At 39.2% G+C, this 16839-nt stretch overlaps 1 protein-coding gene across 4 annotated transcripts in view; it reads right to left on the bottom strand.

Moving 5' to 3' along the window:
- RASGRP1 (RAS guanyl releasing protein 1) overlaps positions 1-16839 on the bottom strand; it is an 82760-nt gene continuing 65921 nt past the window's right edge. The window contains exons 11-17 of one of the 4 annotated variants that reach the window (XM_082384958.1): positions 14064-14168; positions 13102-13211; positions 12214-12358; positions 11442-11478; positions 10621-10773; positions 9378-9763; positions 1-2593 (exon numbers count right to left, since the gene is read on the bottom strand). In XM_082384958.1, the coding sequence (XP_082241084.1) occupies positions 2459-2593; positions 9378-9763; positions 10621-10773; positions 11442-11478; positions 12214-12358; positions 13102-13211; positions 14064-14168 (1071 nt within the window). In that variant the 3' untranslated portion in view covers positions 1-2458. The other 3 variants (XM_082384959.1, XM_082384961.1, XM_082384960.1) reach the window with 3 other exon arrangements.

Raw genomic sequence — 16839 nt, forward strand, 5'->3', positions numbered from 1 at the left:
TAGGGATCCTAATGTCTTTTATCATACAAATATTACACAAAGAAAACTTATATTAGGTATCAAAAAAAACCACCTTTACAATCTGTACATTTTGTTTTTTCCTTGCAGTTCTTTTACATTATACATCTTTAAACAGAAATTCACATTTGGCCAGTAAAACAGCAAATCAATTACCAAAGAAAATAAGAAGTGACATTGTTGTTAACAAGATTTGTCCTTGTTTCAGCAGATAAATATATGCCCAAACTTATTTCAAGTTGATACAAGACACACAAATTTGTATCCTAGGCTTGACAAACAAAAAATTTGTTCCATATTATTTCTGTAGATTCCACTAATCCCATGTAGTTCAGAGCAAATAATATTAATTTATACACTACTTATTTGGCCCTTGCTGGACTATAAAGACTTGTGGTGAAACTACTGCTTCCTATCCATTTCAGTGATAAATTCTGGAATGCTTGAGACTTTCTAGCCATGTTAATTTGGCTACTTAAGGAGACTGTGACCTTTTGAATTCCTCTAGATCACAAATTATTTACATAGAAACTAACCTGGGCTCTGTATTTTGGATCCTGGGTAAGAAGAATGAAAAAAATTTAATTGTGTTTCATAACTATGCTTAAAGAAATTGAATTGTACCATCTTTGGACAGAGGAAAAGAATAGGTGAAGAATATGAATTTTAAGGATGATTATAAACTCATGTTTGTTCCACATAAGGTAAGTAAGTAGCAAAGTACTTCTTATAGGATTATATACCAAGTGGTGGACCTAAGCAGCCCTGCCATGGGGATTTCTGAGTTTGGATTTAGAAAAAGGTAGATTTGTGTGTAAAGTGATTCTTTAAAACGCTAACTGAAAGCTAGTCACTAGCTTTTTCACTAAAGCTCAGTTCAGTACAAGGAGGTATGCAAATGGGAACTGGTCTTTCATCAAAGAAACTTCTTAAATGATCTGAATTCTCCAAGGAAGCTTATACTATATATATAATTTGTTTCTGGTTAAGACTTGGTGTTGTTGGCTTTAGGTTTGGAACTTTTGGTTCTTGAGATTATATGCTTGGCAGTTGGTCAACTTGTGTATGAATTTTAAGTCAGCTTGGTGTCAGGCTTTCCAAGCATGGAAGGTAAGTTATCCCCACCCAAAGAAAATGATCATATGAATTTTTTTTAGAGAAATAAAGAGTTTGACAAAGAAGTTTGTGAATAGTTGCCCAGATAATTAAATGAGCCCATTTATCATTAACCTTCATTAACAGAAGACTCACAGGACTCTTGTGATTTTGCCAAACAATACAATTTACATTCTGAGCAATTTGTCTTGTAACAAACTGAACTTTGTGAATTTGTGTACATGACCAAAAGTCGTTTAACTCACACATTTTACTAAGGAAGAAACAGAATTCCAAGCCACATGCATGTCTGATGTTGTATATACATAATATGTACATATATACATGCTATCAGCTATTATTGAAGCCTCTGATCCAATTAGCTTATTTCTAAATAGTATTAATAGTGAAGACAGTACAATCACAAATTCAGTTCAGAAACTTCAAGAAAAAAAAAATAGGATGGCATATGAGAGTTAAACATTTTTAAAAAGCCATAAATTCTTCATTCTATCCAGTGTAGATTATATGAGGGACAAACATGTTTGCGTTATGTTTGTTTTAGCTAATTAGCCAGCCATGTGTGAGGTGCTAATAGCCACATTTCCAGGTACTTAATTAGGCTACTTCTTTTATGACTCAGACTAAAACTATGAGTTGACCTGTAATTGGATGGTGTCATGTTGTTTAATAGCCCCTTCCTGCTCTCCCCAAATTTATGGCTACATCTCTAGAAGTTCTCTTCTAGGTAGATATCCTCACGTGTGTAAGAAAGTAGTGAGGAAGAAGGGGAAAAGGCAAATTGATTAGATGTGAGGTAGTGAAGTGGGAACCGGATTTGTAAAGAATGCTGAAATATAGAGGAAGCGATTCTACTTTTGGAATGTGAGTATTTTTCCATTATAAGCAAGCTTTGGATGGAACAAAATAAATGCCTCAGGAAAAAACGGGAAGGAAACAAATTCATTTTCCAGGGATTTTAGTTCTAAGGAAGAAGCAGCTGGGCAGGCCACATAGATTAGAAGAAGCTATCTTGTCAGAAAACTATAGTCATGTTTTTTATCATGCTTTGGATATTAGTCCCAGGGGAAAAAAAAAATTCTGGTATGAATGGCAAATATTTTGCATTCTTCAGCTTTCCTCCCTTTGATTCAACTGGCTGGAAGAGAAAACCATACCGTACAGTTGGAATCTTTCAAGTAACGAAAGAGTAACCAGCTTTCCTTCTTTAAAAGTACCCTTTTGAAAGCCAGTCAGTCTAAGGTTTCCCAGGTCTTCGTGTTAAGAGGGTTAGGAAATGAGATCTCTGATACACTCTGCAGTTTGTGCTGCTTGAGTTTCTGGGCTAAGAACAGTTGCCCTGCTCCACCTGTGCCAAGACATGATTGCTTCTTGCAAGCTGGAGGGTTTCTATCTTCTTCTGTGCATATTTCAGTTGGATCTTTAGAGCATTATTATCTGCTTTCAGGGTATTTATTTCCTTAAAAAAAAAAAAAAAAGAGGTATGTTAATAAAGCAGCTATGAATGGCAAATCAGTTACAGTATTGGGAGTACTACACTTGATTGGCATCTATTCACCATGGCTGAGAATTAAAAAGTGTTTTCAAGGCACGTATTTTGCCCTGAATAAAAAATAACACATTAAAGATCAAATGAGCATGTGTAAACAACAATTAGTTTTGTTATATCAAAGATGTGAGTGGCTAGCAGGCAGAATAAACCATTCCTGGGCAATAGATGAATAATGAGAAAATCTTTGAATATTGTGTAGCAGACCTAAACTTGGCAGAAATAGTCTTGGTCAGGTCTGAGGTATGAAAGCAGTGACTTGGAATTCTCTAATATGTGATATTATAGTTCACATGAGATATTACATATATAATCATATTACATATTTTCTCCTCCAAATCATTGAAAACTAACAGACTTTTGAGAAAGATAAGAATTTTATCCCATCCCCCTAAACTGGGATTTATTTAATTTGGAGTGATTTAGTTATAGAGGCAGCTGTTGATTTCCAGTGTTGCAAATGGCAGAATTTCATTCTTTGTTTATGGCTGAGTAATATTCCATTGCATGTATGTATATGTGTATATATATACACATACATCTTCTTTATCAATTCATCTGTTGATGGACACTTAAGTTGCTTCTGTATCTTGGCTATTGTAAATAATGGTAAGAACATTGGGGTGCGTGTATCTTTTTGAATTAGTGTTTTCATTTTCTTTGGATATATACCCAGGAGTGGAATTTTGCTGGATCATATAGTAGTTTTTTTCAGTCTTTTGAGAAATCTCCATAGTGTTTTCCATATTGGCTGCACCAATTTTCATTCCCCCCAGCAGTGCACGAGGGTTCCCTTTTCTGAACATCCTCATGAGCACTTGTTATCTTGTGTTCTTGATGATAGCCATCCTAACAGGTGTGAGATGATATCTCACTGTGGTTTTGAATTGCACTTCTCTGATGATTAGTGATGTGGAGCATCTTTTCATGTACCTGTCAGCCATTTGTATGTTTTCTTTGGGAAAAAAAGTCTATATAGTTCTTCTGTTTTGTAATCAGATTTTGTTGTTATTGAGTTGTATGAGTTCTTTACATATTTTAAAGAATTCCTTACCAGATATATCATTTGCAAATATCTTCCCCCATTCAGCTGATTGCCTTTTCATTTTATTGATGGTTTCCTTGCTGTGCAAAAGCTTTTTAGTTAATGTAGTCTCATTTGCTGATTTTTTGCTTTTGGTGTCATATCCAAAAATTCATTGCCAAAGACCAGTGACAAGGAGCTTCTTCCTTCGTTTTTTTCTAGGAGTTTCATAGTATCAGGTCTCAAACGTTTACCTCTTTGATCCATTTTGAGTGAATTTTTATCAGTGGTGTAAGATGGGGGTTGAATTTCATTGCTCTGCATGTGCTTATCCAGTTTTCCCAACACCATTTGTGAAGAGACTTTCCTTTCTGCTTGGGTGCTCTGGGCTCCCTTGTCGAATATATTAGTTGACTGTATATGCAGGGATTTAATTCTGGGCTCTTTTCTGTTCCACTGGTTTGTGTGTCTGTTTTTGTGCCAGTACCATACTGTTTTTATTACTGTAGCTTTGTAGTATAATTTGAAATTAAGTGTGGTACCTCCAGCTTTGTGCTCTTTCATCAGGATTACTTTGGTTATTCAGGATCTTTCGTGGTTCCATACAAATTTTAGGACTGTTTTCTTCTGTCTGTAAAGAATTCCATTGGTATTTTGATGAGGATTGCATTGAATCTATAGATTGCTTTGGAGAGTATGGATATTTTAACAGTCTTTTTGAAAAAATTTATTTTATTGAAGTCTAGTTGATTTACAATGTTGTGTTAGTTTCTGCTGCACAGCAAAGTAATTCAGTTATACGCATATATATATTCTTTTTCATATTCTTTTCCATTATGGTTTATCACAGGATATTGAATATAGTTCTCTGTGCTGTACAGTAGGACCTTGTTTATCCATTCTGTATGTTAATAGTTTGCATCTGCTAATCCCAAATTCCCAATCCACCCCTCCCCCACCCCCCTCAGCAACCACAAGTCTGTTCTCTGTGTCTGTATGTTTCTGTTTCATGGATAAGTTCATTTAGGTCATATTTTAGATTCCACATGTAAGTGATATCATATGGTATTTTTCTGACTGACTTCAGTTAGTATGATAATCTCTAGGTCCATCCATGTTGCTGCAAGTGACATTATTTCATTCTTTTTTATGGCTGAGTAGTATTGCATTGTATATATACATATACCACTAAATCCATACCACATCTTTATCCGTTCGTCTATTGATGGGCACTTAGTTTGCTTCCATGTCTTGGCTGTTGTAAATAGTGCTGCTGTGAACAGCGGGGTTCATGTATCTTTCTGAATTATAGTTTTGTGCAGATATATGCCCAGGAATGGGATTGCTGGATCACATGGTAGTTCTACTTTTAGTTTTTTAAGGAACCTCCATACTGTTTTCCATAGTGGTTGCACCAATTTACATTCCCACCAACAGTGTAGGAGGGTTCCCTTTTCTCCACACCCTCTCCAGCGTTTATTATTTGTAGACTTTTTAATGATGGCCATTCTGACCAGTGTGACGTGGTACCTCATTGTAGTTCTGATTTTCATTTCTCTAATAATTAGTGATGATGAGCATCTTTTCATGAGCCTTTTGGCCATCTGTATGTCTTCTTTGGAAGGAAAGAATTCAGGTCTTCTGCCAGACATTTTAGCAATCTTAATTCTTCTGATCCATGAACACAGGATGTCTTTCCATTTGTGTCTTCGATTTCTTTCTGCAGTCTTGTAGTTTTCATTGTAGAAATCTTTCATTTCCTTGATTAAATTTATTCCTGTTGTTTCTGATGCTATTGTGAATGGGAAAGATTTCTTTCTTTTTCAGATGTTTCGTCTTTAGTGTATATAGAAATGCAACTGATTCTATAAGTTGACTTTGTATACTGCAGTTTAACAGAAAATGTTTATTAGTTTCAACAGTTTTTTTTTGCTTAATCTTTAGGTTTTTCTATATACAGACTCATCATCTGCAGACAGTGACAGTTTTGCTACTTCTTTCCTGATTGGGATGCTTTTTTACTTTCTTGTCTTGCCTAATTGCTCTAGCTGAGACTGTCAGTACTTGAATAAGTGGTGAGAGTGGGCATCCTCGTCTTGTTCTTGGTGGAAAAGCTTTGAAATTTTCTCCACTGAGTATAATGTTAGCTGTGGGTTTGTCATATATGGCCCTTATTATGTTGAGGTATATTCCTTTTATCCAGTCTGAGCAGGGTTTTTATCATGAAAGGATGTTGTATTTTGTCAGATGTTTTTCTGCATCTGTTGAGATGACCACATGATTTTTATCTTTCATTTTACTAATGTGATGATTACATTTATTGATTTGCCTATGTTGAACTGTCTTTGCATCCTAGGGATAAACCCCACTTTTCATAGTGTATAAAAATCTTTTGATGTGTTCTTGAGTTCAGTCTGCTAATATTTTGTTGAGAATTTTTGCATGTATAGTCATCAGTGATACTGGTCTGTAGTTTGGTTTTCTTATAGTTTCCTTATCTGGCTTCGGTATCAGGGTGAAACTGCCCTTGCAGAATGAGTTTGCAAATATTTCCTCTATTTTTTGGAAGGTTTTAAGAAGGACTGGTGTTAATTCTTTGAGTATTGGGTAGAATTTGCCAGTGAAGCTGTCTGATCCTGGGGTTTTCTGTGTTGGGAGGATTTTGATTACTGATTCAATGTCTCTGTTATTGGTCTGTTCAGATTTTCTGTTTTTTCTTGATTCAGTCTTATTTGGTTGTGTATTTCTGTAAATTTATTCATTTCTTCTAGGTTATCTAGTTTGTTGGCATATAATTATTCATAATAGTCTCTTATGGTCCTATGTATTTGTGTAGTAACAGTTGTAATGTCTCCTTTTGTCATTTTAATTTTACATATTTGAGCCTTCTCCCTCCCTCCCTTTCTTTCTCTCCCTCTCTCTCTGGCTGTGTCAGGTCTTAGTTGCAACACGCGGGATCTTCGTTGCGGCATGTGGGACCTTTCATTGCAGCGCATGGGCTCCAGAGCACGTGGGCTTAGTTGCCCTGCGGCATGTGGGAATCTTAGTTCCCTGACCAGGGATTGAACCTGCGTCCCCTGCATTGGAAGGCAGATTCTTTACCACTGGACCACCAGGGAAGTCCCTCTTTTTTCTTAGTGTGAAGAAAGGTTTGTCCATTTTGTTTATCTTTTGTCAGTGTACATGAAGCTTTGGTTTACTGTGGTGCAACTGGCCGTTTTAAGGGCAGTTACTGTTAAATGATTATTCACAATCGATTGTGTTGATCCTTTCTATTTTTTTTTTCTGGTCTCTATTTTATTTATTTCCAGTCTGATCTTTTTCCTCCTGATAGCAGCAAGTTGACGTGGGGCAGGCTCACCAACTCCCTTGGCTTCACAGCCCTCTCTGAGGTCCTATGAAGCTATTCTCTTCTCTGAAGCACAGGTGGGTAGAAATCTACTGGGTGGTCTGGTGTAAGGTGTAGAGTCACTTTTGTTTGTTTATGAATGACCAGTTTAGCTGTAAAGGGGAGAGATAAAAAGCAACACATGCCACCATGATGCTGATGTTGCTGGTCTTCAAGACTTTGCATCTCGTGTTTTTACCTTACTTATACCATACTGATTACCCCCCAAAATATGGGGGGGTAATTTGGGATACATGAGTTGTTTCTCAACATAAATTACCTAGATAGCTGTCTATTATTAGCTACTGTGTAATATTAAGTATTTGCTATGTGCCAGGTACTGCGTTACATGATTAATAGAGGTGGATATAGTATCAGAGTGGGGATTTGAACCTCAGAGGCTTTGCATTTTCTTTTGTCCTGTGCTGGTTTAGAGGTATACACATACTTAAAATAATGTATAATATTTATTATAATATGAATATTACATATTATTTTAAATACTCTAAAACATGCATAGTGAATTCTGGTCCTTAGGTCCCAATGACAAGGATAAAAGTAAAGAGGGTTTACCAGCTCTGGTATTACTGGGTAGGAATGAATACTGGACCTAACTAACTCACTCACCTGAAATCTTTCTACCACCCACTTCTTGCAGCAAGAAGTCATTGTTGCCAACAACTACATTGCTCCTTTTACATGGCATGTAAAATGTCAGGATCTGAAACAAGCTGTAGAGTGCATGGACTGTATTTTACAGAGGCCCAAACAGGTCACAGAGTTTAACAGCAGGAGTAAGAAAGATCTGGGACTAGAAGCACAGATCTTTGTCCCCAAGACTGAAGTTCTTTCTACTCTATCAAGTTCACTTTTCAAGGTTTCTTTCTTTCATTGTTCTTGAAAGTTGATTGTGGCTGCTTCTACCCCTAGAGGGCTTTGTGTCACCCGCATCAGAAGATGTTCTGATTGATTCTTAAAGCATGTCTTAAAATATTCTGAATGAGTGAGTACTTTTCATCCAGAAAATCTGTTCTTTTCTCAAGTGTTCCTCCTAATATTATGTTTTTGTTCTAGGCACCAAACCAAGAGTTTCACATACATTATCTAACTTGTTTCTTCAATTCAATTCCTGGGGGTCTGACAGGGAAGGTGCAACACTGAGGACCAGGCAGGGAATCCTGAGAACCTCTTGGGCAGTTTTACTATGTAGTGTGTAGAATTATGTAAGGAATTCTAGCCAGTTAGATGTTGGTTTTGTGTTTGTACTGATTGATAGGCCTCCAAAAACACATTGCCAGCCTTGATGTTTTGGGGAAAAAAGGCAGACAGGCCTTACCCTATCTTTGGTAAGAAACTACTGTCCCATGACAAGAGGTCTGTCTAAACCAGCTCTCATTCTGAGCTTTGTACTCTAAACAAACAAGTAATTAGTGATGACCCTATGGAATTGAGTATTTGGACAACTGCCTGTTGTCCCCAGTTGTCCTAGCTCCTACTTTCTTTTCTCTTTTTTTAACCTTATTATCCCCCTTCTTATCAAACCTTGGCATCATATTCTTCTTTTCTTGGTAAACCTTATTTTGTCTTTTCTAATACCTCCATTAGATAACTTATAATTAGGACATTGTGAGCCTAACAGAAAAAAAGCAACTCTGCTACCACAACTGTTACCATTTACATTATATTGCTATAGATTATAATCAGTGGTGCATTTTCCAACTACTGTTGATGATTTAGCTGTGTGTGTGTATGTAAATCAGCACATCCCCTCATGTTTTAGAGAAGAGTTCCCTCATTCTGTATTAAGAAGGAGGCTTTTTCTGCAGTGAGCTAAATACTCTCTTCCTTTTTTTGATAGCACAGTGATCACCTCCCTTCTTTTAGGAAGATGTCCAGGCAACCATGAAGGTCCCCAAAGACCTCTAGGGAGGGAGGATTTAGGCAGCTTGCGTTTAAGTCTAGAAAAAGGGTGTGGTGTCACCACAGTAAAGCTGATCAATAGAAACTGGTTTTTCTCAAGGAGCCTACTGTGAACAGAGCTTTGGGCCCTGGTACCAACACTTTGAGATTGTACCTTTATGGCAATAGGAGCCCTGTCTATCCTGTCCTAGTTATGTAATGTGAACCAGGGCCCCCACTGGTTTGAGACAAAGCACAATCTTTTTTTTTCCCCCTTTATTGTTCTAATAATCATCAACCTGGTCTGAATCTTCAGTTTACATGTTCTTCCCTGGTTTAGCCCCACTTTTCTCAGAGTCTGAAAAAAAGGAAAAAGAAGGTACCTGTTCCAGCTCTTGGTAGGTTGGGAGTCTGAGGTGACGGAGCTCCTCCTTTGATTTTATGAGGGATTCTTTATTCTCCCACTTGACGAAAGCCTGCTTTCTGACCAAGACTGGGCTGGGGCATGGAGATGTAGTGCTGGGAAGTACATACAGAGTATCCTGGGCTGTCTTCCTTGGGGAAGATAGCACAAAGTGACTGGAAGGGCCCTCACTGCGAAGCCAAGACAGTGCTTCGGTCTGGGTGGCCTTGTGGGCAACAGTCCTCTTCAGCCGAACAGAAATCTTCTGTGAGGACACTCCCATGAGCATGATGGTCCGATCCTTACTCTCCTCATTGTGTTCCACAGCCTCCCCATTAGGGAATGTGAAATGTCCTTCCTCTGGTGCTGGAGGAAGGTACGTGACATGTTAGTACTTTGGCTCAGAAAAGCAGAGACTCAATATTGACACATTGGTTTCAAATGAGACTCTTCTTATTGTTACAGGAGTTCCATAGGCCCAAAGTGGACTCATTTTCAAGCAGGCAGTTTAGGGGGTAAGGGGGCTGAAATCCAGGGGCCTTGCTGGCTGAGCTATGGCCACTGGTGTCAGGCTGCATCCACCCTGAGGAAAGGCCATCCTTAAAGGCTCCTTTTCTGTTGCTTTTTTCTATTTGCTTGCTTTCTTTTGCTCCCCAAAAGGTAGCGTGCCTAAGATTCCGTCCCAAGCTTTCTGTATGTCTAGGGTTTATATTTACCATTTAATAGATAAAGTAGTCGGTTTTTTCATTACAAGCAGACCTTGCCAAATAGCACTTCTACAGCAATTTTCATTTGTTGCCCATGATACACCTATGTTTAACCTACCTATTAGTGTACTTCCTGGCAGTTTTAGGAAAGCCTCAGAAGTCCTCCTCTTGTCACTATTGGGCAAAGCTCTGGGGACTGGGGAGAGAGGGTCTGGAGAAGAGAAACCTCTAGGTGCAGCCCCTTTCCAGGCTTCACTCTGAGGCCGCAGACCTTCATGCTGCTCTCTGCCACTTCTCTCCCAAGAAAGTCTGCATTGTGTGTGACAGAATTGTGGTGCCCACAGGTGAAATGGAACTCTTAAAATGCAGGGTGCAAAATATACAGGCATATCTTCCACAAGCATATTTGTGGTGGTTTTTATTACAAGTAGGAAGGATAAAGGTAATCTTTCCTCCCTGAAAACTGTATTCGTCCACCTTCACTTTCCAATATGAACATTCCCAGTGCCTGCTTACCATGGAGCAGATCTTTGGCTCCCAACGAGCAAAGGCTGGACGCTGGCCCCACAGAGGTGCTGTTCTCTGTGGGAGCTGTTGAGTTCTTGGCTCGCTTCTTGCACTCGAACACAACCAGGTCTTTGCATTGTTTGTGGCAGTTCATCCCGCAGTCTGTGGACAAGACACCCTGATCAGGAAGTCTTTCACTTTCTCCTCCAGGGTCTCAAAACCACATGCATGCAGTGCCCTCGTCACACATGCCTGTCCTGTCTTCTGGAGCTAGGACACTTCACACTTCCGTTGAACTTAGCATTCTTCTCACTGGGTCAACCCTGGCTCTCACAACCTTGTCACAGCCCTTATGAGTCTGGGAATCAGAAGTGACATCCTGCTCTCCTAGACAGAACGGGTGTTTTTCTTGGTCATCCTGCACATACTGCCTACTCTAAGGAGCCCCTCTGGAGGCTCCCAGCTGTTAGGTCTTATTCTTTCTTCCTTGCAGTAAAAGAAGGTCTTTTCTCTTTTACTTCTGAACTTTTCTAGTCATAAGGAAGGACAATTATCCTGAGATATCCACTGATAAAAGGAAAGCTGACAAGGGCCTTTGGTAATCACTTATCTTTTGTTTCCGAAGTGATTCTGTGCCTGTCTTTGGGGACCCATGACCATATGAGAGCATAATCTGCCAATCATCCCTATTTCCAGGGCAAACAAGATGAGGTTGTGAGGTGTGCTGAGAAGCTGTGGACTGAATCGACAACTACTATGGGTAGAACATGCTTTACAGGAAAGCCTCTCAGACCAGGGAAGACAACACACTGGACAAAGCTGGGCCTTACCTTTACACCGATACCCTTGTTTGATCACTCCCCAGAGCTGTGAGACAAAGAAGAGAGTTAGAATGCACCACAGGTCCTTCATCTACTGGGTAGGAGGCTAGACACTGACATCCATTCTTTATTTTCCCTCATTCTACTACCTCAAGTGGGAAGGAAACCTCATTTATCTCTCATGTGTCTTAATCCCTCCTGGCCTTAAACTGAAAACAGGAAAAGTTTGTGCTGATCAGAGGTAAGTGGTCTCAAGAAGCTTACTACAGTGGCTCTATGACCCAGGCCTGAAGTGGATGAATTACAGGACAAATAGGCTTCTTGAGACTCCAAACTAAAGAGCAAGTATACAGAATCCTGGGGTCAGGGACTGAGTTTAGGAGGAAACTGTTGGTCGGGGTGGGACAGAGGAGGGGCAGAGCCCAAGTGACTTCTTAAAAGGCAGTTCCTTTTGAAGGGGTGAGGATGTCTCATATTTCTCTTTTCTAACATCTGAAACAGCATATGGATATAATACTTTAAAAGTATATCCCAAATTCAACATTTCCTCACCATTTATCCCAGGCCCTTCTACCAGAGGAGAAAATAAATCAGGAAGAAACGGGAAAAGATGAGTGCAAGTAAAACCCATGCCTTTGAGGACGAGATTATTGTAGGTGTTTGCTTAGGCTCTAGGCAGGAAGAGTTGATAGGTGCACGAGGTCTGTACCTGGCTTAATCACTTAACCTGTCTCATACCCCTCCCTACGTTCAACCCGGAAGCACTCTGCGAACAACTCACAAATCCAGCACAGTTGTCACAGAAAGTGGGCTTCAGGTAGGTTGTCTCTTGGAAGCTGTGAGGAAAGCCCAGGCCCAGCTTGGAGTAGATGGAGCTGGCCCTCATGAAGTAGGCAGTGATCTCTTCTCTGCTGATGAGGCCTTCCCTGCCCACAAATGAGCAACAAGGATGTGAGCGGGGCTGGGTAGCAAGGCTGCTTCTAGCCTTAGAAACTCACTTTCTTTGTATCCTTGAGGGGTTAGTACAGTATGTATTACCTGACAGTTACTTCCGTGAGCCCTCCTTTTAATAAGGATGCCTGGGTAGCATGTGTAAGGAGGTGAGATGGCATTACTCATTTCCAGAGTCACTCTTTGGCTAAACCAGGTTTTCCTAACTAACTTAACCACTATCCACAAGACTTGAAAAAGAAGTGATGGAAATGTGGGTATAGGGAAATATCTTATGCTGAGGTTTCTGACTTTAGGCAGCACCTATTATATAACTGGAACCCACCAACCAAACATTTGGTTTCACACAGAGAACCAACTTCTTGAGAAAAGTAAATATGCAAAATATTAGTAAATATTAGTTGTTCCTCCTAATCTGTAAGGACAAAGCAAGAAGGAAGACTAAACTTTTTCTTACTTACAGTTGACTATTCCTAAACTGGCAGAATTATGGAGTCTTCAACTCTGAGGCATTTAAAACATGCATTTTTCATGGTCTGTTGTGGTCCAAACTGAAGCCGGAGAGGCATTTGCTTGATAATGGCTCTCTTAGCACCGAAATTCATTAAGTGACCACATCAGCAACACATCTGAGTTTACAAATTCTTCTAGTGACACACCCATAAAGCATTCTTACCAACAGGTTCATAGCCACATATTCCCACACACAAACCCTCACCTGTCTTTGTCCATCACACAGAAGGAAAATGGAAAACTCGCAGCAATCTTTTCAAATTCTTCCTGGGAAATGTATCCATCCTGGTCATGATCATAGTTCTTGAAGACAGACTATGAAAAAGGAGTTTCTTTGGTGATTACCAAAGAGAAACCAATCATAGTCAAATGACACAGGGGCCAGAACACCTCAGTCTGAGTGAGAGGAACAAGGAAACCTGCTCCTTAAGCTGCTGCCAAGATTCAGTGGGTCACATCCCAGGTCTCTGCAGGTACCAGCATCTGGAGGGTGGCCAGATGCTTTCAATTCCATTAGCATGTCAATATGCCCTCACCCCAGTTGCTCTGTACTCCTAGCTCACTGCACTGAGGGATGTTCCCCCCTCACTCTGCCCTTTCTTCACTGCACAGCTCAGATTGCCACTTCTCTGTGTAGCTTCTACTCACAGCCCAGTCGGAAGTGCTCCCTACCCCCTCTTAATCCTCTACCAATTGTTCTGTCACTTGCTGGCTCGTACTTTTCTTGTTACACTGGAATGGTTCACAGGATAAATGTAGAAATATGAAGGTATGTACCCCTCCTCAGCATTTAGCACAGTGACTTGAATCAAGCAGTGCCACACTTTTCAATTTTAGATTCTCCTTATCACCCTTACTTACACTCAAACCTTTTCCAACCTCTCTCCGCCCCCAAATCAACTGACAACCTTTAAATATATGCTCTCTTGCTAGGCCTTTAAGAGGTACACCTGCCCCCATATGAGGCCAAAGTGTGTTGGCAAAATGTAACTTCTGAACTGTTCTGCAGCCACAATATGAGAAGTAACGGGTTCCCTGTGCTCACATAGGAACGAGTTTCAAATTTCTTACCTTTGTGTTTCTACCACTGTGCTCCCCTCTCCTCCCACACAGAACTAAGCCAGGCAGTGCCTTGGTTTTCGTCTGTGGAAACACAGCTGTACTTACATCCACCATCCTCTGAACATGTTTGCTTATGGTCTTTGGATCAGGTTTGGGAGATACTCCAGAGGCCCAGTCCACTACTACTGGTGGCTTTGAAGGTGTTAGTGGCTAAAATGAAATATTCAGAGAAATCCCCATGACTATAATGCAATGCTATAACCTTCAGCTCCTTTCTTTCCCATTACCTGGTAGCTGCATCTGTGGACAACCCTCAACTATGTGCAGTGGCAAGGAGCAGAGGGCCCACACGTAATTGAAATCTAGAACAGTAACCTTGGCTAACACAAGTATTGTGCTTTACAGTTTACAAACAGCTCCTCACACTGTCTCCATCTAAGATAATTTAAAATTCTCAATATGCCTAGAGTTTCACTTCCCTCTCCATTAAACCTTTTGTTGAAGCTATTGACAAAGAGTAAAGTAGATCATTTAAATTTTCTCTCTCTAAAGCAAGTACAGAAAGGAGAACAAACAAAACCCAAAGTTAGTAGAAGGAAAGAAATCATAAAGATCAGAGCAGAAATAAATGAAATAGAGATGAAGAAAACAATAGCAAAGATCAATGAAACTAAAAGCTGGTTCTTTGAAAAGATAAACAAAATTGATAAACCTTTAGCCAGACTCATCAAGAAAAAGAGGGAGAGGGCTCAAATCAATAAAATTATAAATGAAAAAGAAGTTGCAACTGACACCACAGAAATACAGACTACTACAAACAACTCTGTGCCAATAAAATGGACAACCTAGAAGAAATGGACAAATTCTTAGAAAGGTATAACCTCCAACACTGAACCAGGAAGAAATAGAAAATATGAACAGACCAATTACAAGTAAGTACTGAAACTGAAACAGTAATTTAAAAACTTCCAACAAACAAAAGTCCAGGACCAGATGGCTTCACAGGTGAATTGTATCAAACATTTAGAGAAGAGTTAACACCTGTCCTTCTCAAACTCTTCCAAAATATTGCAGTGGAAGGAACACTCCCAAGCTCATTCTAGGAGGCCACCATCACCCTGATACCAAAACCAGACAAAGATACCGCCCCCCCCCCAAAAAGAAATTACAGTCCAGTATCACTGATGAACATAGATGCAAAAATACTCAACAAAATATTAATACTAGCAAACCGAATCTAACAATACATTAAAAGGATCATACACCATGATCAAATAAGATTTAGGAATAGGGGTGCAAGGATTTTTCAATATCCGCAAATCAATCAGTGTGATACACCACATTAACATAAAAAATCATATGATCATTTCAATAGATGCAGTTAAAAGCTTTTGACAAAATTCAACACCCATTTATGATAAAAACTCTCCAGAAAGTGGGCATAGAGGGGACCTACCTCAACATAATAAAGGCCATATATGACAAACCCACAGCTAACATCATTCTCAATAGTGAAAAGCTGAAAGCATTCCCTCTAAAATCAGGAACAAGACAAGGATGTCCACTGTCTCCAATTTTATTCAGCATAGTTTTGGAAGTCCTAGCCATGGCACTCAGAAAAGAAAAAGAAATAAAAGGAATCCAAATTGGAAAAGAAGTAAAACTATCACTGTTTGCAGATGACATGATACTATACACAGAACATCCTAAAGATTCTACCAGAAAACTACTAGATCTCATCATTGCATTTGGTAGTTTCAGGATACAAAATTAATACACAGAAATCTCTTGCATTCCTACACACTAACAATGAAAGATCAGAATGAGAAATAAAGGAAACAACCTAATTTACCATCACATCAAAAGAACCTAGGAATAAACCTAAGGAGACAAAACACCTGTACTCCGAAAACTATAAGACACTGATGAAAGCAACTGAGGATGACACAAACGGAAAGATATACCATGTTCTTGGATTGGAAGAATAAATATTGTCAAAATGACTATACTACCCAAAGTAATCGACAGATTCAATGTAATCCCTATCAAATTACCAATGGCATTTTTCACTAGAACATTTTTATGTTCACTAGAACATTTTTCACCAGAACTAGAACAAAAAATTTTTAAATTTGTATGGAAACACGAAAGACCCCAAATAGCCAAAGCATCCTGAAAAAGAAAAATGGAGCTGGAGGAATCAGGCCCCCTGACTTCAGACTATACTACAAAGCTACAGTAATCAAAACAGTATGGTATTGGTGCAAAAACAGAAATACAGATCAATGGAACAGGATAGAAAACCCAGAAATAAACCTACACACCTATGGTCAATTAATCTATGATAAAGGAGACAAGAATATACAGTGGAGGAAAGACAGTCTCTTCAATAAGTGGTGCTGGGAAAGCTGGACAGCTATGTGTAAGAGAATGAAATTAGAACATTCTCTAACACCATACACAAAAATAAACTCAAAACAGATCAAGACCTAAATGTAAGGCCGACACTATAAAACTCTTAGAAGGAAACATAGGCAGAACACTCTTTGACATAAATCGCAGCAAGATCTTTTTTGATCCACCTCCTAGAGTAATGAAAATAAAAACAAAAATAAACAACTGGGACCTAATGAAACTTAAAGGCTTTTGCACAGCAAAGGAAACCATAAAAAACAAAAAGACAACCCACAGAATGGGAGAAAATATTTGCAAATGAAGTGGCCGACAAAGGATTAATCTCCAAAATAAACAACTCATGCAGCTCTATATCAAAAAAAAAACAACCCAATCAAAAAATGGGCAGAAGATCTAAATAGACATTTCTCCAAAGAAGACATACAGATGGCCAAAATTCACATGAAAAGATGGTCAACATCACTAA

The sequence above is a fragment of the Balaenoptera borealis genome (genome assembly GCF_965194805.1).
Source record: "Balaenoptera borealis genome assembly, chromosome: 3".
Classification (NCBI taxonomy): Eukaryota; Metazoa; Chordata; class Mammalia; order Artiodactyla; family Balaenopteridae; genus Balaenoptera; species Balaenoptera borealis.